The sequence below is a fragment of the Pseudonaja textilis genome, chromosome 11, assembly GCF_049901715.1.
Source record: "Pseudonaja textilis isolate UNSWEBS1 chromosome 11, rPseTex1.2, whole genome shotgun sequence".
Lineage (NCBI taxonomy): Eukaryota > Metazoa > Chordata > Lepidosauria > Squamata > Elapidae > Pseudonaja > Pseudonaja textilis.
The window spans coordinates 21,410,185-21,434,747 of NC_142000.1; the positions used below are offsets into that span (position 1 = coordinate 21,410,185).

Sequence of the window (24,563 nt, forward strand, 5' to 3'; positions counted from 1 at the left end):
TCCAAATGCCAGCTGGGCCCAACCCTACTTATTTTCCAGTGCCAAGAGGCTGTTGAGATTTATTTTTCCAATTATTATTCTCTGCAAAAAATACTTGGAATGAACATTGATACAGCCCCTGGAAGCAGATCTGGTTTAATAGGCATGATAGCTGGGTTCATCCTTTGCACTATGCCCAAGTGGGATATAAATTCATGCGTTGCACAAACCAGGGGTTGTGCTTTTTAAATACCAGTTTTACAACTTAGCAGGAATTGCGAATCTCCCCAGTTTGATTTAGGTAGCCTGCTGTGATTAAAGTATGGCTTTGCATGATGTACGAAATTGATCAGAACATTGTGAACAGCAATATACTTTATGCATAGAATAAGGAAAATGACCTGGCTGGAGGAGAGATGCAGGAGGTATTATAGCCAGGGCAACGGGGGTGGGGTGGGGATATGACATATTTTAAGTCCACAACAAATAAATAAAATATTTGGAAGCGATTCGGGCAGACGCTTCTCTAATTCACAAGAGTGTAAGAAAGAGGAGGGAGGTGCAACACAATCCGATCTCCAGGGTTTTGTTATTTTAGCCAATTGCAATAAAATAGTTCTAGCCCTCCTGTGGAGTTGACTTCTTGGCCTGGTCTACCTAGTAGGGCTGTTTGTGTGTGTGTGCCTGTGTATAGGGTCACATTTAATGCCAAAAATTGTCAGTTCTGGGTCAAAAGTGTGTCCTTGCACTCACTTCCTTGACCTGTAGAATGGTGTGGTAAAACCCAGCTCCCCCAGCACCTTAATTTGAAAACAGATAAGTAATATAGGTAATCCTTGACTTACAACAGTGACCATTCAATCTTACAAGAGCCCTGAAAAAAGTGACTCACAACTGGTTTTTTGCACTTAAGACCATTGCCATTTGTCACGTGATCAAAATTCAGACGCTTGGCAACTGGTTCCCATTTAATGACGGTTGCAGTGTCCCCCTTTACGCCCTTCTGACGAGCAGAGTCAATGAGGAAGCCGGATTTGCTTAACAACTGCGGCCGAGGAATGTCATAAAAGGGAGCAGAACTCCCTTAACAAACATCTCGCTTAGCCACAGAAATCTCGGGCTCAAGCTCTGGCTGTAAATCGAGGACTACCTGTGCTAATAGAATCTGTGCGTGATTCTGATCCCCCTTTGAGCCAAGCCGAGATGAAAAGGCCGGGTTGGCCGGGTCCCGTTCCTAATTTATGGATCGAAAGATTCTTTCCCTTCAGCCTCAGCCGAACTCCCCACCGCATTTGCAGCTCGGGACATGATGAAACTGTAATCCGCGCACAGCTGTTTTATTATGTGCAGGCTGGCCCTGGCCCAGGACTTCTGAGAAATGGCAAGGTTAATTTGCCAAAAGGAGAGACATGGCAACCACATGCCCCCAGTCTCCTGCCAGATCACTTGGGCCTCTTGCCACGGCGTAGATGCGCTCCTAATCCTTTCACAGTGATCCGAATTTCAAATGAATCTTTCCTGGCGGCAGATCCTCCTGACTAAATAACTCCATATCTTGCGGTGTCCTCATTGGGAAGAATTCAGGAAGGGTTTTTTTCTAACCCCCCCAACTTTCCTCCCCAATGAACAGCTGTTGCTTTGGCTGGCTGGGAAACTCAAAGCAATGCCATCGATCGGGGGTCTCCAACCTTGGCAACGTTAGGGCTTGCGGACTTCAGTTCCTGGAATTCCCCAGCCAGCATGCGGACTTCAATTCTCGGAGTTGAAATCTACAACTCTTAAAGTTGCCGTGCCGGCTAGGGAATTCTGGGGGTTGAAATCCACTCTTCACCTGCATGTTCTAACTGCATCTCACAAGAGAGAGAGAGAGAGAGAGAGAGAGAGAGAGAGAGAGAGAATGGCTGGCTTCAGTTGGCTTTTGTTCAATCGAAGTGTTTCATTATGCACTGGCCTTTCAGAGACAAATAAGATTTTTCTCGTCAACAGGATTTCGCTCCAGATATCAGAGGGGGAAAAACCCCCCCCAATCAGTCTGTCATTGTATCCCCACCGTTTCTGTCCCATTCCACTTTTCATATCTGGGAGAAGTTTAGATGTGACTTCCTGTGGTCATCTAAAGTCAGTTTGGGAACCTGGAAATTTCCCTTGATAAAACTGGCAACGGTCCTTTGCAGGTACCCCAGAAGAACACTGTTAAAAAGATATTTTGGGTATAAAGTGGAATCTAACCTTGCTGGTTTCGTTCAAACTGAATCATTTCCAAGTCCGTTCAGCATAAATTCGTAAATGTGTCCATATAGATTTCTTAATCTGTTTTACTATGAAGACTTTTTCGTGAGTACAGTAAACAAGTGGATTAAGTGGATTAAGCATGAATTAAAACGCTAAAAAGAGGAGACCATAGTGCAATCCAAACCTAAGTACCACCGCTGAGCACTATTCATTTTAGGGTGCTTAACTCTCATGAAATCAGGGGTGGCTAAAACCACTTCATCTTGGCTGCACTGACCTTAATCTAATGAGGAAAAAGTCTCAACGTGACCCCCAAGCTGAATTTTGGTATGTTGATTTTAGTCCTGAAAAACTTTCTCCCAAAGACATGATGACCGTGGTCTCCAGCTGAGAAGGAGGGCATTTTGGTAAATGTCTATAGGAAGATTCTCAGTCATTCAGGTCACGGTTGTCTCAAAGCTCTTTTTTTTTAAGAGACAACTGGGCTTTTTTTGTTTTTCCTTGAAGACATTTAAGCTTCTCATCCAAAAAGCTTCTTCAGTCCAAACTGGAGAATTTTCTTGGATGAGAAGCAAAATTTCTTCAAAGAAAAACAAAGTCTACTTGTCCCTTTAAAAAGCACTTTAGGACGTTTAGTAATTGTGTAATATGGGTGCAGTCACTGCCATCTCTTCTACGTTTCGGTCCATCTTGAACCGCCTTCTCCAGCCCTTTGTCTTCTAGATAGGTTGAATTGCATCGTCGTCACCTAAATTTGCTTTCGGCTAAGTGTCAGATTCTGGAGCAGATCATATAATATAACCCAGGAGATTGCAACGCGAAGGAGTGAAAAAGGAATAACCACTCTAGAAATCTCTTCCCCCCGCAAATAATATCAGTGCTGCAATACTGAGAACTCCGGCAGATTTCAAACACAAAAACAGGATAACCAGGGGAACTTGGACTAAAACAATCCTAAGAATAACAAACAAAATATTGGATACGTTGGTTTATGCTATGTTTCACCAGTAATAAATACTTCTAAGACAGAAGAACATGTTTTGCTTTTCAAAACTGTAACTTAAGCTACTGGATTTTGTCAAAATTAACTTCTGACTAGACATGCATGGATTTACACTGTGATACTAAAACAATGGTTGAGAGTTCTTTAATGCGCTGATAGTTAAAAGAGCAAACAAGCATTGGAAGAAATCTGCTTTCGCTTGTTCATCTCTTAGGACTGTGTTTGAAGGTAGTTGCAGTTGTACAATGGTATTTAGTGTCAATATGATAGGCATAGGAGTCAGCACTCACAATAAATTGAGGGCAAAACAGACTGTCTCTTCCTTCATTGCACAAGTGGAATTGGGGAATTTTCGGGGAGTTTTTGGGTCAGTCTGAGCAGCCACTCCAGGAATGCTGTTGTCTGCCTGCCACTGCTGTCATGAACCAATGGGGGTGGGGGTGGGGGAATCCCCCTATGCTTTGAAGATCAAATGGACATTTCTTTTTGTCAAAAATGCTCGTTTGTATACTTCTTTTGTCAAAATACTCCTATGTGCTGGGTGGCAGGTGGGGTATACTGTCGTTCTCATGGGGCCACCATTTTTGATGTTTTGCAGAATCAGCGTTATATGAACTGACAGATCTCCTTCAGTTCAGCCCCACGCCCCTGTTTCTGAATGATGACAGAACAGGATTTAGCGGATGTAGTTCAAATAGCTGTGGAAGACTTGAACCCAGATCATCCAGGTATGTTATTGCTGAGGCATAAAGGTAAGGGAGGCACAAAGAACCCAGCCAGCCAATTTGGGTGTTTCGTGATATAGAATAGAATAGAATAGAATAGAATAGAATAGAATAGAATAGAACAGAACAGAACAGAACAGCTATATTGGAATGAATAATGGAATGAATAGAATAGAATAGAAAAGTTATATTGGAATGAATAGAATAGAATAGAATAGAATAGAATAGAATAGAATAGAATAGAATAGAATAGCTTGGATATTGGAATGAATAATGGAATGAAATAGAATAGAATAGAATAGAATAGAATAGAATAGAATAGAATAGAATGTCCAACCCCCTGCTAAGGCAGGAAACCCTATACCATTTCAGACAAATTTCAGTGGTATGTGTTGCATAGAAAATTAAAGATGTCACGTTACGGAAATTCTTTTTTTGTGACACCGAGTAAAACAGAAGTGTGGCAACCTCTCACTTAGCTTTCTTCACTGCCTCCAGTTTTCCAGCTGTCCTGGAAATCTGGTATTTTACTTCTAACTTTGTTTTGAGACAGAAACAAGGCGATGGAACCCATAGCATTGGCCTTCACTAGGAATAGAAGGGAGCATGAAGATGAGTTGAAGTAAACAAAAAAGACTGCCCCATTGGATCAGACCTATTTAAGGAAGCTTTCCCCAATCTGGATTTGCCCAGATGTGTTGAACTGATTCTCTTCTTTGTCTGGTGGGTGGCTACCAAGGAAATTAAAATCTCCAACATCTGGCTGATGATCCACTGCTGAAATCCCCCACGTCAGTGTTTTTCAACCATGGCAACTTTAAGGCACGTGGACTTCAACTCCCCAAATTCCCCAGCAAGCTAGCTAGAGAATTCTGGGAGTTGAAGTCCATGTCTTAAAGTTGCCTACCGTTGTGAAACACTTCTCTAACTAATAGACAAACCTAGCTGTGAAAACAAATTTTGGGAGAAGAATTTCCCAGCACGGACAGCTTCTAGAACGCTTGTCTCCATCCACTTTGTTGCTCTTCCTTTCCATTTAATAACCAAGGGCCTTTGATGAAACTACTGAAAACGGTTTGCTTGTTCTTATTTTTGGGCTTGCAGTTGTCTTGGAAAACCATGAAGTGACCGATGAAGATGTAGACCCTCCTTTGAAACGGCAGCGGATAGAAATCAATTGTCAGGACCCTTCAATTAAGGTTGTAGCCGTGTACATACTCATTTGCACAGTGCAGCTAATAATAGCTATGTTTATTGACGGTTTAAGGTCATTTAAACTAGGGGTCGCCAACCTTTTGGACCTCAGGGACCTCCAAACTCATAATTTTAAATCCTGGAACACTAATATGAATTTTGACTGACGGTGCCTTTCTGACGTTGGTGCGGAAGTCGGCCCCCTATTCCAGAGGTGCAGGAGTCCCAGGACTGGCCCTTTGGTCATCCCGGAGCAGCTGCTCCTCCACCCGGATGCACCGGCCTGCCATGGATTGGAGTAGCTGCTCCTGGATGACCAGAGGGCCAGTCCTGTGACTACTGCAGCTCTGGAATATGGGACCGACTTTCCCAACGTCAGCAAGTCCCCCTGGGGTGGATTTCCCTCCCCTGTTGTTGGTCTTACCTTCTACTTCCAGCTCGCGTGGCTTTACTCAAGGTTTGCGCTTGGCCGAAGGGTTGGGGCCAGTGGGTCCACCGGTTGGCAACCACTGATTGACAACCACTGATTTAAACCTTCATGCTCACTGAGTGTCCTTGAGGACATTTGGAGGAGCACGTTTAATGTTGGCCAAGCATCCTGAAGATTTGAGGTAGACTTTTATCATGGAAAGATCTGAAGCCTCTTCTCTTGTGCAGCTAGTCCTTGACTTATGACATTTTGAAGTGATAATGGACCTGAAAAAAAGATACTCACAATCCAGATTCCAAGTTTTGTGGCCGACTCCCCCCTGCGGTCATATGATCTTTCCTATGAATTAGAAATAAATTTTGATTGTATCAAACAACAAAGCTTAAGGCTGTGTTGACAGTTTTTTTAATTAAAAGCAGGATGAATAAAATAATAAGCGAGCAATATACTGAACGTGAATTTTCAATGTTCTGCAAAATTTCCACTAGGAAGATTAGACAAAGTTTCGGTTTAAGTTTAGAGATTGCTGACTTATAATGAAAAATAGCCTAAAAATACAGCTAGATGTTTTCTGAAGTTGTGTGTTTCATCTTCAGAGTTTGTAGGTCGCTTGAGCTCAGTTTGTTTTATTATTTTAATCATGTCCACCAGAGGGTGTACAAGACGTATTTTAAAAAAAACCCAGTCTCAAAAACCCAGAAACCCAGGTATGAATCAAAGCAAAATCTGTCTTTTGTCCTAAATCATCAACTCGTGTTTTTGAGTGGAATGCTTTTTTTAAAAGGGCTCACAATTATCTAGGGGCACTTAGAACTTAAGGCCTATTTACTATCCCTCCTCTTCCGCTCTGTTTCCAGAAATACCCAAAGCAAAACCCTTGAGCAGGTAATGATCATTTGAAGGGAAGATAGGCCCAGGATGACAGCTGAAATAATAGTCAAGCTGGAGCAATGTGGGCTTCGTTCCCTTGAATCAAATGTGTTTGTTGGAAAGGATGCCACCAGATTCTTGACTTGGGGCCACCGTAGCTTCAGAGACTCTCTTCCCAGAATGTAGGCGAGCCTTTTAACCCTTGGATAGCCCATCAAAAGGGTTGTTTTTAATCCCAGGCAGGCTCTGGGGACAGGCGTGCTTTCACTGTTCCTTGGCGCCCTTTGCAGGTGCCCGTGTAAACGCAAGCATAAAGCACAGCTTCCCAGCTCACCCAGCTCACCCTGCGCCTTCTCTCCCCCAGTCCTTCCTGTATTCCATCAACCAAACGATATGCCTGCGGCTGGATAGCATCGAAGCCAAGCTCCTGGCCCTGGATGCGACCTGCAAGTCTCTGGAAGAGAAGCTGGACCTTGTCATGAACAAGCAACATAGCCCCATCCAGGTGCCCATGGTGGCAGGATCCCCGCTAGGGGCCACCCAGACATGCAACAAAGTGAGATGGTAAGTCTCCGTGTGTCACTGCGTGCGCCTGCTGTTCCCTAGTCAGCACGGATTGGGGCTAACTGGCAGGAACGTGACATGCAGCTTAGAATGAAAAACGTGGTTTTTTTTTTCCTTGAAGGCAGAAAAAAATGATGCTCTTTGCTCTGTGACTAACTAAACACATCTCTTTACCTTGGGATGGTGGGCTTGAAGCTCTTGCTTGGGTTGGCCTGTTTCTACAGGGCCTTGTAGATTGGGGCCTCCAACCTTGGCAACTTTAAGCCTTGAAGGACTTCAACTCCCAGAATTCCCCAGCCAGTCAAGGTTGGAGACCCCTGTTGTGGATAAGCCGGTGTAGCTGCCTTGCCTGTTTAGATTTAGGGCGTGGCCCTCCCAAGAATTTTGTTTTGGCTTTGGGAATAAAAAAGGCAGCCTTCTTAGAGTTTAAGCATGTTTGATTTTGGAAACAACCTCATAATTAACCATGAGTATCCAACACGGAAAAACTGAATATATTCATATTTGACTCTTCTCTTTTGAAAATCCTCACTGATTTTCACATTTTAAAAAAAGGTTGAAATGAGAATTACGACAGTTTCCTATACGGAGGGATTTGTTTCCCTTAGAGCAAAATACTTGGAATTTCAGTTTCTTTATTGTAGATAATCTTTAAGACGGGTTCACTTAGAGTGCTAAATCTTGGTTTTAACCATGGATTTTTAAAAAAAAGATGGCTGGGTTCGCACATACAAAACCAAAGCCAAACAGCCAAACCCAGCTAAAAATACACACCCTTCTCTTTAACTTCATGGAAAGCAGGTGGCAGGGTATGTTAATATCAGCATGATGATACACTCATTAAAAGTGGTTATTTTTATGCCAACTCTTCCTATGGGGTGTCTGTTTAAAACTCTACCTCGCTTTTGTCTTTGGTGGGTTGCTGAAAATATGTTTTGATATTGGATGTTCATTGGACGTTCATTGGAAAGAGAACAAAATATGTCCAGTGAGTGTTATCACAGATTTTAGTCATTAGAGTTGATTGCGTCTTTGATGGATGTAGTCTGTGCCTAAGGGCTGAATTTTGCCTAATGAAGTGTTGATGGGTATTCTGAAGCTGTTAGTGTCTCACCAAGGGAAATATTTTTGTGAAAAATGCTTTTCCCCCAGGTGCACAGAACAGTTTTGTGAGATGAGCTATGTATTATAAATAATGACGTGTATTCTGGTTTTGTGTTGCCATTAACAGCTGTGTTATTTCATGGGATCATCATTTATCATTAACGTAATAACAAGAGTTTTATTGTAAATAAAAATTCCCAGAGGAGAAAATAGAAGTACATGCTCTTTAAAACAATGCTAAGATTTGGGAGGGGGTGTGTGTGTGTGTGTGTGTGTTATTTTTAAGAGCCTTTCTTTAGATTTATATTCCATTCTAAATTGCTTTGCCCTGTGGTAAATAAACTGATTAGGGATTTTATCTTCTAAGGTGTTATTCTTTTTAGATAGCAACTCAACTTCGCTGTAGAGAAATAGATAGAAGCCACATCTCAAAAGCATCATCCATTTTTTTGCCAGTCTGTAGTGCATGACTGCAAAATATATATTTTATTTTTACTATTACTTCTTGATCATCACCATTCAGAAAAGGAGAGAAATAGCTGGAAATGGCTGGACTGCTGAAAAATTCCTGGATATGTGTTTTTGTCACTATATGACATACTCTCCTCCCTGTGGCGTGCCGCAAAGACACATGGTCTGTGAAAGCTGCTTCCAATCCTTTTCTCAGAATGTCTGGATTTCCCACCTCATAGGGCATAAAGACATTGGTGCTTTAAAGTTTTGAAATGGTAACTATACATTGTGTTTGGAGATCCTTGATAGAGAAATGTCTGTCTTTAATTCATCTGGCTTAGTTCATTTGCACAGGGCGTGAGGGTAGGATGATCCTTCAGCATTCATGGAGGAAAAGGAGGATGAAGAAGTGAGTAAGCACAGTGTAAGGCAGGGGTCTCAAACTTGGCAAATTTAAGATTTGTGGACTTCCAACTCCCAGAATTCCCCAGCCGGCAGGGGATTCTCCAGCTGGGGAATGCTGGGAGTTGAAGTCCACATGTCTTAAAGTTGTCAAGTTTGGAAACTCCTGGTATAAGGCCACATGTTTGCAGCTGGAAGGAACTTATTTTCTCCAAGAAAACAAAACGCAGAAAGTGTGAGGTTTGAGTAAAAAGCGGAGATTATTAAAAATAAACCACATGTGCATGTATGCTCCCATATATTCTCTCTGCCTGACTAGTCAGCGTTGCATCCTTTGAGTCTGAAGGCACAAATGTGATCGATTTATTTGTATTGCTAAATTGATACATTGAGATGAAAACAAATAAGAATAAACCTTGTTACTTCGCAGCAAAATCAGCAGAGGATTTTGTAGCATCTGAAAGGCATGCTCACATTTGTGGCAGCCTTTACAAGGGTTAATGCTGCTCTTAAATAATACATATGTGGTCTTTTTTTAAAAAAAAGTATGCATTAAATTTTGAGCTCTAGTTTATTTCGCCTTTGTTCCTCCTCCTTCGTTCTGCCTGTTCTCCCCATAAATTTTTCTGGCCCTGACTGTCTTTAATTTCATAGGAGTCTGGCTCTAAAATTATCTTAGTCTTCAAGAAAATATGCTGAAAGTTCCTTCCAGCATGGAAACTGGCAAGAATGTGGTCTTTTCACTTCAGCATGACATCAGATGTAGCCATCACAGTGGGCTAGAAAATGCACTGTGGCATCCAGACTAATGTCCTGGGAATTCTGGTCCAGCTTTTTGGGCCACGGTGCAAAAACAGTGAAATCAGGCTTCTCTGCCTGACAGATTTGTATTTCCTAAGCAATCTTTCAATAAAGTGGCCCACCAACGCAGTCCAAGCCTAGGCAGATGTTCCATGGACGCACCGCTTCCTACGCAGGGTCATCTTTCTTCTGACGGATTTTTCTGGGTATTCCAGCTTACTGATAATCCGTAAGTGGATGATAAACAAGAGAAGAAATGTTGCTTCCTCGGATTAATTTTTACATTTTTCATATTAGGAAGAGGACTAACAGTTGGGGTCTTCAGTATTTTGGCAAAAAGCAGAAGTTCAGATTTCTATGCTAAAGTTGACATCCAACCTGATCTGTAATAATCTCTTCTGTCCTTTATAAAATAGAACAGAGGTCTCCAAACCCGGCAACTTTAGGACTGGTGGACTTCAACTCCCAGAATTCCTCAGCCAGAATAGCTGGAAGTTGAAGTCCACAAGTTTTAAAGTTGCCAGGATTGGGGACCCCCTGAACTAGAGGGTACAAAGGGAGGAATATATTAGGAAGATGAAGGCTTGTTTGCTTTCTTAGCCGCTGGAGTTCACCTAATAAAAGGTCCTCATCCTTCAACCTACTGGAGTTTTGCGAGGGATTCTTCCCTACTTAGAAGGAGTTTACCATTCTGTCTCTTCAGAACCTTATTTTCCTATCACAGTTGAAGTCCACATGTCTTAACAATGCTAGGTTTGGAGATCCCTGATCCAGAGGAGATCAGAGCTCCAGAATTTCTGCTAACAAGACCAGCAGAGCTATCAGGGAGTCTTAAATTTCACTAGTCGATCTACCAGAGTATTTTAGCCTGGTGGAACATAGATTTATGGGATGTGCACTTGCCTTTAGTTTCCTAGGTATTGAAATCCACTTCCCGCAATACCAATTTCAGAAGCTTGATTTTGCATCGGGTTCTCATGCCACATGGAAGCATTCTCTATTTTAAGATGTGACACAGAGTCTAAAAAAATCACTGTGTGCCCATCAGAAGTGTAGACCTGACTGTTTGATTAAGAGAATTGTTTGGCAGTTGCACATCCTTTCCTGCTCAGATTTTATCTGCCCATAAGGCAAACTTGTTCCATCAGTTGCCATGAAAAGACGTTAATAACTTATGTGTGTTCAGCTGAGTGTCCCTGAGAGTCACTTACAGAATTTTATCTACTCAGTGCTTACTTAGGCAGTCACCCATCAAAGATGCTGCAGTGGCAATCTGGTCCCTGTGAGTTTTCTAGGTGTAGCTGGGTGATAACGAAGCGTAACTTGCTCTGATTGGGTGTGTTGAGCTTTGATTAAGGGGAGATATTCTGCAATCGGTCTCTGGCATGCCATCTGGAAGGCTTTCGGGTCTCAGAGCAAGAAACAAGGCAACATTTTGGTAGGTTGAGAGGGTTCCATTCCATTCGAGTAATTCAGAATCTACCTTCCATGAGTCAAAATGATTATGATACCGTAACCTTAAATATACATCTTCTTTCTCTCTCTCTCTCTCTCCCCCCCTCTCGTCCATTTATTCAGTCCTTTCTCATTGTCAATTTTGTGCAATGCAGACCTAAAGTCATCCTTTTTGAAGCTTAAAATGTTCCTATGAGCATCCCAAAAATGCTTTTCAAAAAGGCAACTGGACTTCGTTTTTCCCTGAGACATTTCATTTCTCATCCAAGAAGTGAAACGTCTTCAAGGAAAAAGAGCAAAGTCCAGTTGCCTTTCGAAAAAACACTTTTGGGCTTGGATGATTGGATGATATCTCCATAGCCATTCTTATGAGCAAAGCCATTTTTCTCACTTGGGGCATCTTCCCCTGAAGATTAAGCCCCTTGTCTCCTTGTCCTCAGCCATTCCGGCTAGGTCTGAAATTAGAAGAGATTCTACTAGATTGTATTCTTGAAAGTTGTTCATTTCGGTCCCCTACTATGGTTTTAGAGATCCTAAGAAATAATTGAAGCTCTGCTGTTAAATCCCCATGTCTGGTTCACAGTAGACAGAAGGGGGCAGAAAAGTATTATATATATAAGCAGAGTCTTTGATGCTGTGCATTGAAAGGATTGTGCAAGTTGTGGAAATCAGGTTGAAAATCCCAACGCTATTTTTCTTGTAAAGTACTACTCATAACAGAGGGTGGTGTTTTAAAGAAACAGAGACTACATTCTAGGTAAATTCTACCAGGAAAGAATTGAGGTGGAGGGGTGAGTGTATACGCAGCTGTCAGTGAGGAATTGCCCATGCTAAATAAATATGATTGCTAATGAGGCTTTCCAGATGATCTGGAATACACAACATCTGTCCTTTATTCAAAATATTTGGCTGAAGAAGATCCCTGCCTATAGTATAAAGGCATGTGTGTTTTAAAGAAATTTAGCATTAAAAAGTCATCTTGAGTGCTGGATTCCACTGAGTTCATTTGGGAGAGATTAAAGCATTAAGTTGAACTCAACATGCCAAAGGTGATTGGGCACCAGTCCCGTCGAAGGATTGTTTTGGAACAGGCCAATCAGGCAAGTGTCCATGGGTTTTGCTGCTGATCTCTCCTCTGGCTTTAGACAGATGTTAATGGAAGGGCTTCATGTTTGCTACTTGCAAAAAATCTCCCCAAATACAAAACACCATCTCTTTCTCTGGCTCCCTTTAAGTTGGAGATCAGAGATGAACCTGATCAGCAACGATTGAACTTATTAATGCAAGTAATTTAATTAACATTGTCGAAGGCAGCACAAATCCGTTACTGTACTGGGCTGATTGCGATATGCAATCAACACTTCTGCAGTTTAATGAACGTCTACATTGGGTATCCTTCCGTGTTCAATGGCCTCTTCTGAACAAGAATAAACCACGGCAGATTTTATTGAAACTGGTTTTCCATAGTGGTTGGTGAAGTTACTCTTGAAACCAGTAAATCACCCCTTAACAAAGATTATTTGTACAACTAGAGCAGAGAATGTATGTATCCCCACAATTTGTTAATTTTTGCAACATAGTTGGCTATTTCTTAAAAGCATGCTTAGCGTATTTTTGCTCTTTCAATAAATACCACTGTTTGCTTGCCTGTTTTTCAAATTACAGGTAGATGGTAGATAGACAGGTAGATAGATAGCTAGATAGACAGGTAGATAGCTAGATAGACAGGTAGATAGCTAGATAGATGCAGATACATATATAGATAGATGCAGAGAGATAGTTGCAGATAGACAGATAAATATAAATAGACAGTGATAGATAATAGATGCAGATAGATAGATGATAGATGATAGATAGATGATAGGTAATGATAGATGATAGATAGGTAGATTGATTGATAAATATAGATAAATGATAGACGATAGAGATAGATATAAATAGATGATAGATGGTAGATTAGATAGATAGATAGATAGATAGATAGATAGATAGATAGATAGATAGATAGATAGATGGATAGAGCAAGAAAATCTATTTATAGATCAGTAGCAATGTTCTTGGTCAAAGGATTCTCACTTTTTTGGAAGCCTGCAGGTTTATGGCGATCCTTACAGCATGGGGAAATTGTCTCCTGTGCCAGTTTAATAGAAAAGTATATTCTCTGGTTATCACACACAAAAATTGAGCCGGCCATTGCTTTCCACCCTCCGTCCCCAACACTGTGCTGTGCGGGAAGTGCTAATGTATAAAATGATTTACAAACATCTAAATAGTCTTTTAAGACGTAGCTAGAATTCTTCATCCTCTTCAACTAAAGGCATCTGTTAACATTCTTCATGCGAAGTCACGTAAGATTATATTTACACAAGTGGAACAAAGGTTCGTTAGAAACCAGATGCTGCCCCTCCTTTGCCTCTTTCCCCCAGTGGAGTATGTCTATAAATAATCCATTGATCCACGGTAGAGTCGGCGTTCCTCTCTCAATTTTTCCATATTGTGCTTTTCCATAACATTCACCTGCCTGGTGTTTACGAACATTTACCTTGGAGCAGGTGAGATGTCAGCTGATTTCTTCTGAATAGATGTCTATTTGGCTGTTCCTGCCCTTCCCCTCCTTTGGAGCTTTTAATAGGACTTCAGGGAAGAGGAGAGGACATTTGACGGGGGGGCAGAAATCCTCCTCTCTTTATGGCCACCCCCTGGGTGAGTGAGAGGTCATTGGCCAAGAAAAACTGGAAAGCTAGTCGTGATGGATATGAGTTAAAATCATATCTGGAAGGAATCAATGGGTGAAAAATAAACATGATTTTTCTGCCCAATAAAAGAGAGGCCAAAATATGAACACCTAAGAAAAATATACTGGAATCCCCAAAGCCCTAAGAAATTAATAACTTTGCTCAGGGTTTAAATAATCATTTTATTAAAATAATCATTTTAAAAACGCTGATTTGTTTTGAATTCTTCCCCATGTTTAAACATAGGAATATAACTAATTTGAAAAGTCTGCGCAATTAGTATCTCAGAGTCAAGAGGAGTTTCTGTATTTTTCAGCAGAAGAATGACAAATGGTTCTGTCTTAAACGTGCTCACCTTTTAACTCTGGGTCACAGATAAGGTGGGTTGGCTGAGCTTCACTAGCTCAGAGTGATCTTCCAATAGTTAGTGGACTTTAAAAAACCAAAACAGGGCGTTAAGAAGACCTCACACTCTCTGCAGGTCTGTTTCCATTGAAGCAAAAGCATCCTGGTTACGACATCTTCAAACCAACAGATGATGATTTTCCCTTCTGACGAGAGGCAGGATAGATACTAAATTCTCTTTAACCCGCTTAACGATTTGCATCCTTCTGTTTAGCAAACAAGGTTTTGCCTGCTTGTAGAAAATATTCAAATATTCAAATGTTCCAAAATAGAGGCTGGGATGTCTTCTTCACAATAGGGTTTGCAAAGAGACCCGTGAACTTGAGTTGCTTCCCTGGGTTGCATCCTCCTCAGTCCTCACATATTGCGATGATTTAGCTAATCTGAGCTCTTATCCTGCCTGGCGTTGAAGAAAGAAAACAGGAGAGTCCAGAGCTAATGGCTACTTGCCGTGCAGGCAGGAACTAAGGAGGAGATGACCCTCCAAGTGTCAAGGTAACTCTGATAGTTGCTTGATGTCCTTCAGATAGTAGGGCTTTTTGTCAAGGACATTAGATGAAATGATTCACAAAGCACCTGCTGTCTGAAACTCCCTGATAAATTTTGCTTTAGAAGGTTGGCGGCTCGTCCCTCTCTTGGTTTCTGGATCTTGCTGCTTATCTTTTAACCGTGCTTGGACGTACAACACTAACCCTGGGATTCTGTTATGCCCCTCAAGTTTTAAGCATGGCTTGTTAGGGATGACCCTCTTGGAATCCTAGCTCTGAGGTAGCAAAAAATATAATAATCACCTTATGCTGCCATTAATATTTATTCCTGAGAGGCAGTTCAAGTCCATCTGTTATAGGCATATCTAAGCAAGAGTTGTCCTCGCTATTTTGCAGATGAAATGATTTGGATCCCTCATCCTAACCTGCTCTTCTTCTTATCCACACTCACACATGCCAGTTGCATGCAGATACACATTTACACACACACACACACACACACACACACACACACGTGTATTTTCCTCCTAGCTGCTGCCTAATCTCTCCTCCTGCAACGCCCCCTTGAGCTTCAGGTATTAATATCTGGAGCCATTTCGAGTGAAATCATTTCCCCGTAGAGCTGTTAATGAATCCAGCACGTGCCGCGTCTGTCAATGGCTGCATTGAGACGCTGATCCGTCCATGGAGCTCCCATAGTCGCTTGAATCTTGGCACTTCTGCTCGTACACACGGAGCTCTAAGGGAATGCATCCTGCACGTAGCTCCAGTCCCTTGGAGTGCTTTTTGCCGGGCTGAGTTGAAGAAGGAGATTGTGGCATTCAGCGGCATCGCTTTAGAAAGCAGCAGCTTAACCAGGGGTTGGGGAAAGAAATAGCGCAGGGAAAACCCGCCTTCTCTGCCGTTTTGGGAGTCCAGACCCCCTTGAGTTTCTTCTGTAATTATGAATGGTGGACATCAAGGGAAGGTCTTCCCTCTTCATTAAGTTGATTAAATGCCACAAGGCTCACAATCAGAGGGTCCAGAGAAAGGGAGGAGGAGGAGGAGGAATTCCCCATTTTATGTCAATCTCCATTTAATTTTTTTTCTTTCCTTTTCAAAGGAAACTACAGAAAGAAGTAAAGCTGAGTTTTCCATTAATTATAGTGTGGAAACCCTTCTTGTTGCAATGAATACTTCAGGGGGTTCTTTATAGTGACAGCCTGGGAAAGTGAGCAGGATGGAGGGATGGGGGTTGATAAACCGTGGGGCACCCCAAGAAGTGGCAATGTGAGGGTTGCAAAGGCCACCTGAAGCCCTACCAGGGCGACCGGAGAGGCGAATGAAGCGGAGCAGATAAGTCTGATGAACGTGTCCTTAAGTAGCCTTTTGGCACAAAAATTTAAAACAAGGCATTTGTCTATCCACTTAACAGAATGCACAATGAAACCTGACCCTCTTTTTGAAGGAAGGCAGAAACTTATTCTTGCGGGAGTATCATTTGCAGTTGGGTTTGCTTGCCTGAGCATCCTTTGATGAGTATTTGCTGAAACTAAAACCACACGTGTTTTGGCTTCGCTGTGATTGGATTATCCTAAACTGTCTTTGACCTTGGCTTAGAGTGATAGATGAACCCAGCCATAAACCAAGATGCATAGCTCAGAGCGGCCTATGAAGTAGGTCACTCAGGATTGCCCAACAGGCCATAGTGAAAACATTTTCATTTATTCCCACAGTGGAGCTCCTCCACCGAGTGGAAAAAGAGGCCATCTATTTTCAACAGAGGAAGTTGAGTCACTCTTGGATTTCAGGAATTAGTAGACTAAATTTTCTCTCTCCCCATATATAGCTTGAACCGGCTAAAAAACAAAAAGAGATGGAATAATCATGCCAGGGGTCAGAGGACATTACATAATTCTACCAAAGTAGTCAACTCCTTGAAATAATTATGAGTTCCAGAAATGGAACAGAGTTCAGAATATGATGGATTACAAGCTTTCGCATTTAATACATCACAAGCAGCCTTGAGACCAAAAAGAGGGAAAACGCTCCACAAATTCATGCCTGTAACACTTTCCACGGAGCAACTCGCTTAAACTGCCAGGTGTGACTTAAGGGATGGCAAAAGAGCTTTTCTGAACCTCGTTTATCTGGGTTTCACCCCTCCTCCCGGTTTACTCTCTTTGCAGTGTTGTCCCTCAGACCACAGTAATTCTCAACAACGACCGTCAGAACTCGATTGTAGCCAAGATGGTGGGGCAGGAAGAGCCGTTAAGCCGAGCAGCTGATTCACTGGAAAATATCCTTAACAAGTTAGTAATGGCAGAGGTCTCTTCCCTCCTTCTGTCTGCATGCACAGGAAACTGCACGAAGGTCAGCTTAACCCTTGTTCCAACCAGCTAAATGATGCAGTGGCTTTCCTGAATTTCAGTTAAGAGTCGGAGCCAAGCCAGAAACTGGCTTGAATTTGGCTTGGCCCCCAAGATCAGTTGATGTCTACTTACATGAGAATTCCTCCTGGTAGCTCCTGGCTGCTCCTTCCCTTGGTTTGAGCCAGTTGGTACCTGATGGTCTTTATGGACTACAGGGGAGTAGGAATTCTGCAAGTTGTAACAGCAATGGCATTTAGACCTCTATACAGCTTCATGGTGATTTGCAGCCCTCTCTAAGTGGTTTACAGAGTCAGCCTCTTGCCCCCAACCATCTGGGTCCTTATTTTACCCACCTCAGAAGGAGGGAAGGTTGAGACAAGTTTGAGCCAGTCAGGATCAAACTTATGGCTGTGGGCAGAGTTAGTCTGCAGTGCTGCATTCTAACTATACCACCAGGGCTCCTGTAAGTCAGGCAATCTGGGCTAGAGAAAAAGTGATTCCATATGTGGACCCTGGCACAAATCCGTGACATCCTCCTCCTCCTCCTCCCTCAGTGCTGTTCCCGGGCGGAGGCAGAACACCATTGTGGTCAAAGTCCCAGGGCACGAGGATAGCCACAATGAAGATGGAGAGAGTGGCTCTGAAGCCAGCGACTCGGTTTCAAACAGCGGCCAGCTAGGAAATCAGAATATTGGGAACAACGTCACCCTTATTACGTTAAATTCTGAAGGTAAGTAAATCGTCTTTGAAATCTTTGGCCTAGTCCCAGTGTGGAAGCCCTTTCAATCTTAGGTCTTCTCTTTAAACTGCCATCTCTGGTTTGCCTCAGAAGAGGAAGCAGTTCTTCGGCATCTCATACATAGCTTGATTTGCTTCTGGGTTGCAAAAAATCTGTTGTTAGCATCTCAGATTTTGTCCTATCATTTCCCAAGTTTTTAGTAAAAGCTTTGGAGGTTATGAAAGAACATTAAGCCAGAGGACTCTGCTTTCTCCTGAAATCAAACTTGCAGCCTGAGGCCTTAGGACAGGGGTCTCCAACTTTGGCCACTTTAAGACTTGTGGACTTCAACTCCCAGAATTCCTCAGCCAGTGCTTCTCTGGCTGAGGAATTCTGGAGTTGAAATCCACAAGTATTCAAGTTGTCAAGTTTGGGGACCCCTGCCTTAGGGCTACATGGAGAGGTCAAACATTTTAGGTGTGGCTTCCAGAACCCCTTCTGAAATCGAACAGCCAAGACCCCAGGGTAGGCGCCATCCCTCATGTCTTAATTTTATTCAGATACCATATTTTGTTGGGTACGAAGTGGGAGATTTCGTAAGCAACATGTGTCTTAGCATCAACTTTGTCTGGGCTTGGAAGCTCAACCTTGGGTGATGGCTGTAGAGTCGAGTGGGAGGCATAGACACCTCCCACAAGAAGGGAGTGCAAAATCACTTCTGCCTCGCTACCCAGAATACGGCATGATCGTGTCCAAGGCTCACTAGAGTTGACCTCCAGTTGAAGAATGTTTTAATATATATGGGGTGGGGGACACATCTAGGCCTCGGCTTTCTTTGCTGTTGTTGATCTAAAATCAAGGTTTCCCAACCTTGGCAATGTTAAGGTGTATGGACTTCAACTCCCAGAATTCCCCACGCTGGCTAGGGAATTCTGGAAGTTGACACCCACAGATCTTAAAAGTTGACAAACACTGATCTAAATAGATCTTGGAGATCTTGGAGTCAGGTTTAGAATAGAATCCATTTCCAGTTTGTGAACCTCAAATTAAGAATGTTCATTTTAGTTTTTTGTTTTCGTTTTAAAGACACAAAGTCTTTTAAAATTGTGATTTGATTCTGCAACCGGGTCTCCGTGTGGGAAACCCAGCTCTGTGCAAAGGAATGCATTTCTTTAGGAAGCAACAGAAGATGCCAGCAGACTGCCTGCTGAAACTTATTATGCCCTTCTGGTGAGCTTGAACTTTTCTGAAAGTAAACAGTTACTTTGGCAATTCCAAACAATATTTTAGAAAAACAGGAAATTCCCATCGAAAATGTATTGTATACACGATAGTCTTGTCAGCAATTTATCAGTTTCCAACCTCCCTCCCAACCTCTGTCCTGCTCTTCAAATCTCAGAAAATCACTATTGCTGGAATGCAACCATTTGGAATTTGCCTCATGATCCCCTCGTTTTATGATGCGTATTAAATTCATATATACTTCAGAATTAAACATTAATGCAGGTCAGAGACAGCTGTGGAAAGAATGCAGAGTTAAGATGACATTGTTGATTAAATTTGTTAGAAGAAAAGAGATACTATAATTTTGAACAAGAACCATCAAGCCATCAAAGGTAAAAAGTCGCAGGGTAGACTCTGTTTCTTGACAGCAAGTGGGGAGGTGTGGTTGAAGTTCATGCCATTTAACAAATAACAGGTAATCATAGTTGGAAGGGACCTTACAGGTCATCTAGTCCAACCCCCCGCCCAAGCGGGAGACCCTGCACCATTTCTGACAGATGGGAGTCCAATCTCTCCTTGAAAGTCTCAAGTGATGGCGCTCCCACAACTTCCAAGGTCAACTTCTGTTCCATGGGTTGATTGTTCTCACTGTCAGAAAGTTTCTCCTTATTTCCAGGTTGAATCTCTTCTTGTTCAATTTCGATCCCTTATTCCTTGTTTGGCCTTTGGGTGCTTTGGAGAATAGCTTCACCCCTTCCTCCTCCTCTCTGTGGCAGCCCCTCAAATATTGGAAGACTGCTCTCCTGTCTCCCCTAGTCCTTCTCTTCCCTTGACTGGCCAGGCCCAGTTCCTGCAACCGTTCATTGTATGTTTTAGTCTCCAGTCCCCTCATCATCCTGGTTGTTCTTCTCTGTCCTTTTTCTAAAGTCTCAACATCTTTTTATAGTGCAATGACCAAAACTGGATGCAGTACTCTAGGAGTGGTCTTACTAAGGCTTTATAGAGTGGTATTAGTACCTCACTTGGTCTTGATTGTATCCCTCTGTTAATGCAAAATCGCGGGAGGGGCTTCCCTTCAGCTTAGCTCACTTTTATTTCCCTCTTAAAGAATGCAAGTGCAAGAGTAGATTCAAAAATTCAAATTCTTCATTGTGTAAGAGTTTTAAAGCAATAAATAAAACCTTATATAGAATTTGTGGGAGAGTATATTCTGTTTGCAAAAATTCAGATGTAACTGGGATTATCTGTCTCCCACTGAAAAGTGAAATCATTACCTAATAGCAGTTTAATTGTGTATGTGCTGGACAACTGTTGAAATCTCTTCGCTCCAGTATATATAATAGAAAAGGCAATAATTTTGAGTCATTTTTTTCAGCTGTTTATTTAAGAGAAGTGGTTTTTGATGTAGTAAAAAAAGACTTCGTTGCAGCCTGACCTTTTCAGCATAATTTGTTGGCGCATTTACAGGCAGACAGATGTTGGCTTTTTAATAGGATTATTGTATATATAAAAATTTTGGACTTAACCAAAGGAAAAGACTTGAGAATATATAGTTTCCTGATTGATCAGTCCAAAGCGGTACCTTTTAAGTAGGATATTTTTTTTTTAATAAAGTCATGATATAAATTTAAAAGGCGGTCTGATTCAATTGAATTTGAATGTCTTCTTATACTTAAGAGTTTTGCTAATGGTTAGACCTCTTTCTTCACCTTTTTCAGAGTTGTTAGGCATGTCTGTTTGTACCAAATCACCTGATTTCCTGCAAGCTTGTGGAATTCCTCAAGCATGGGGCAATCCACAATCTTCCAGTGGCCTTAAGATCACCTTCTTGTGGTGCCCGACAAAGGCAACAACAACGGACAAATCAGGTCCATTTATGCCAAAGACCACCTTGCCTTCCATTTTAGATCATGATGTCAGGGTTTTTGAACTCCAGCACTCACTTATTCCGTCGAATAAGTCCAAATTTCTTCTTTCAGGATTTTAAAGAGTATAGCCTTTTCTGCACGGCATGGAGATTGTACGACTTCTGTAATTTTGGTTCATTCCTTGGCTCCATTTATGCAGTTGAGTGAATGGGGATTGATTTAGTAACAACAATTTTCAGAAAACGTGATCCACAAAAACCGTTAACGAAATAGGAAAAGTTATTAGTGTTCTCAGAAACAAACTTGGCCAGTCTGTGACAGTTAATTAAACGCTGCAGTTTGTACTTTCAGATTGATTCCAGGCCTATGGATGACAAACCTAACCATTATAGAAGCCTCTATGCTTGAAAGTTGGGCAATGTAGAGACACCCATCTGTGGAGAATTTACAATGCTTGAGCTAATCCCTCATTTCAGCAGGAAAAATGCTCTTCTCATGCTCGTGGTGGTATTCACTCCCGCTGATAAAGTGGGAAAGAGACCAGAGGTTGACGCAATAGAGCCGCAAGATATCTCCTCAATCAGCAAAAGCGAAGTTCTAATACTGCTCAGGTGGCTGTGAGCTAAGCGCTCAAGGAAGCAGCTCACCTGCTTTATCTTTCTTTTACAAATGTTTATCTACATGATCTGTAGAGGCCACCAGGTGAATGAAAAAAAAGTAGTTCCCTGAACACGAAACAGATTGGTTGGGGGCAGGGGGCTCCTTCGAACAAACTTTCCCCTGATTTTTCCCTAATTTTTTTTTTAACTTCCCCTCTTCTTGTGTGACTTTCCTGATGTGTCCTAAAGCCATTTTCTTGCAAATGATTTCCACTGTCCCGAGAATGCCATGGGTCTCCTTCTGAGCATTTGGGAGTAACTTTTTATATGCGATTAGAAACCCATGAGTGACACTGTTTGCCAAAATAATTTATGGTTCCCAGCTTCCAAAGATTGAGATCATTTTTCTTGGATTTGTTTTCTTGATAACATCTGAAGATCTGTCATCATCATAAATCATTTCCATCATGTAAAAACCAACCAACTAACCATCCAAAACAACCAAGTCCCCAGCAACCAGCTTGTCTTGGCCAAAGATAATACGCTGAGTGAACCAGCAGCCAGTATTATGGTAGAAATTGGATTTGCTGTGTTGGGGCAATCAAGGGAAGGTCTTCTAATGTGCTGAACATGAATGTTCAGATGTTTAACCAGGAATGAGAGTTTGAAGCAGGAGTTCTACTTTGGTTGGGACCAAGAATTTAACTGTGGGCGGGGGATTGTTGTGTGAGAACGGAGTCATTTAAAAATTGCTCCTGTATAGCAATAGCACTTAGACTTCTATATCACTTCACAGTGCTTTCCAGCCCCCTCTAAGCAGTTTACAGAGTCAGCCTCTTGCCCCCAACAATCTGGGTCCTCATTTTACCCACCTGGGAAGGATGGGAGGCTGAATTAACCTTGAGCCTGGTGAGATTCGAACTGCCGAATTGCAGTCAGCCAGCAGTCAGCAGAAGGAGCCTGCAGTACTGCCTTTTAACCACTGCGCCACCGTGGCTCTTGCATAATGCTTTATTATTTTGTATATATCCTGTGTAACACATTCAGTTAACCAAATAGCCCCTTATATGTTTACATCAAGGCAGTGCAGAGTCTCAAGAAGGAAAGAATCTAGCCATACACACCACAGATTGACTCAGGGCCTGTCAGGTCAAATACCAAAGGAAGTCCTGACGTGCCCAAAGATGCTCCTATTACTCATGTTCCGAGTTTGCAATGTCTGAATTTGGGCTTTAGCAAAAATGCAACTGTTCCTTAGGTAAATTACGAACCTGGAAATCCCTCTCTTCATATAAGCTGTCCAAAGGTACAGCTTCAAAAAGCGGAGGCATAGGAGAGAGCGCCATGGCTGTCCTAATCTCCCGCCTGAAAGCTTCTTGCCAGTCACGGTGACAAGCACAATGCTGGATTTCAATGCCTCACATATAAAAATGGATGCTATTTATCAATCTCACGCTGCATAAATAAAGCCCTTAGACTGAGCGAAGTGATAAAATTCAGCTGACATGCACGGATTTGAATGAGCATGCAGGAGCATGGAGCTTAAGCAACTTCACATAGAAATAAATACTTTCTCCCACTGTGTTTTCCCTTCCAGGATCTTCTGATAAGCATTTCTATTGTGTGGGAGAAACAAGGGGGGAAATTAACAGGAGAAATATAAAGAACGTTGACTATTGTGTTTGATTTCCATCTGTTCTTCAATGTTTTCTATAATGTTGCTTACTTTGAATACACACACACACACACACACACACACACACACACACACACATTGGTCAGAGCTGCTTATTCCTACCTGAAGCTCCTATCACAAGTATTTTATTCCTACCTGAAGCTCCTATCACAAGTATTTAGTTGTCCTAAATAGCATGCAGAAAGGTCTCTCTGGGCGCATATATTTCTTTGCAGTTTCCATGTGAAAGGATGACAATGGATGGAGAAGGTCTAGAACGGGCTCAAACCTGCAACCCTCAGTTGGCCCTGCAGATCCTTAGAGAGCTGGTATCACTTTGAGTTGGGGGTCAAAACCCTGAGAATCTCCTCCACGGGGGCTGCTCTGAACCCAGGGCGGTGACCCCACTACGTATGAGTGTGTTTGCAGACTCGGCTTCCTTCCTACAATGAAGAAAACTGAACATGCGTTGGGCACGGCTTGCTAATTTCTGTGTTGATGCATTGGCTTGATTCATTCCTCTCTCTTCTAATTTTTTTTTACTTCTTAAATTGTTTTTCCATTCCGTTTAGTTCTAATTGGATACATCTTTCTGTAATTATCGTTTCTTGTGTTGCCACTTACATTTAAATTTTTTTGCAACTAATCTATGTAATAGAACTCCTTTCTCTGCGGTTCTCAGACTCCTTTGCTCCAGGACAGTTACAATAGTCAGTCTTTTCTAATAGTTGGTTTTAATGAGCGTTCTTCATTCTGTCACCCTTCTTCCGAAATAGAAGGGTTTCACTTCGGCATCGCATGGTTTCACTTTTCAAAGTGTCACTTTAATTTGGTCATGGATTAGCTGGGAATGGATCCCATTCCTCCCTTTATAAATCAGTTAGAGAGTTTCCCAACAGCTCTTCAAAGGTCACTTTCCAGTTTTTTTTCCACAATACAGTGTTCTTACAATGATGGCAACACCTAGTTGGCTGGGGCTGGTCTTGAAACAAGCAGGGTAAGGTCTGGTCAGCATTTGCCTCGTTGGAAAATTGTGGGGTTTGCAGACTAGACTGGGAAATGCAAAGGAAATGCTTAAAGAAGACAACACTAGTCCTTAAGTGCGGCGAATTCTTCCTAGTATTGGCGTCTAATTTGCTTGTAGAACTTCGCAGAGCTATTTAATTGTGAAGGGCGGTTTACCATGACCATGCAACGCAGATAACAATGAGATAGCCCTGTGAAGTGCCACAAGCAATCTTACATATTTTAATATTGAGTTTAGAGATGGGCCAGTAGTCCATTTCTG

At 42.1% G+C, this 24,563-nt stretch overlaps 1 protein-coding gene across 6 annotated transcripts in view; it reads left to right on the forward strand.

Annotated features, from left to right (window-relative positions):
* The window catches only part of BANP (BTG3 associated nuclear protein), an 85,469-nt gene that overhangs the window by 5,758 nt on the left and 55,148 nt on the right, over positions 1–24,563 (forward strand). For 5 of the 6 annotated variants that reach the window (XR_015744999.1, XM_026719845.2, XM_026719846.2 and 2 more), the window contains exons 2-6: positions 3,813–3,942; positions 5,044–5,138; positions 6,798–6,997; positions 17,009–17,131; positions 17,746–17,921. Coding sequence is in view for 5 of the 6 variants with exons in the window: in XM_026719845.2 (XP_026575630.1) it covers positions 3,873–3,942; positions 5,044–5,138; positions 6,798–6,997; positions 17,009–17,131; positions 17,746–17,921 (664 nt within the window). In the remaining variant the exon portion in view is untranslated. Of the gene's footprint in view, positions 1–2,034; positions 2,154–3,812; positions 3,943–5,043; positions 5,139–6,797; positions 6,998–17,008; positions 17,132–17,745; positions 17,922–24,563 lie in introns of those variants that run through there. The other variant, XM_087940763.1, reaches the window with a different exon arrangement.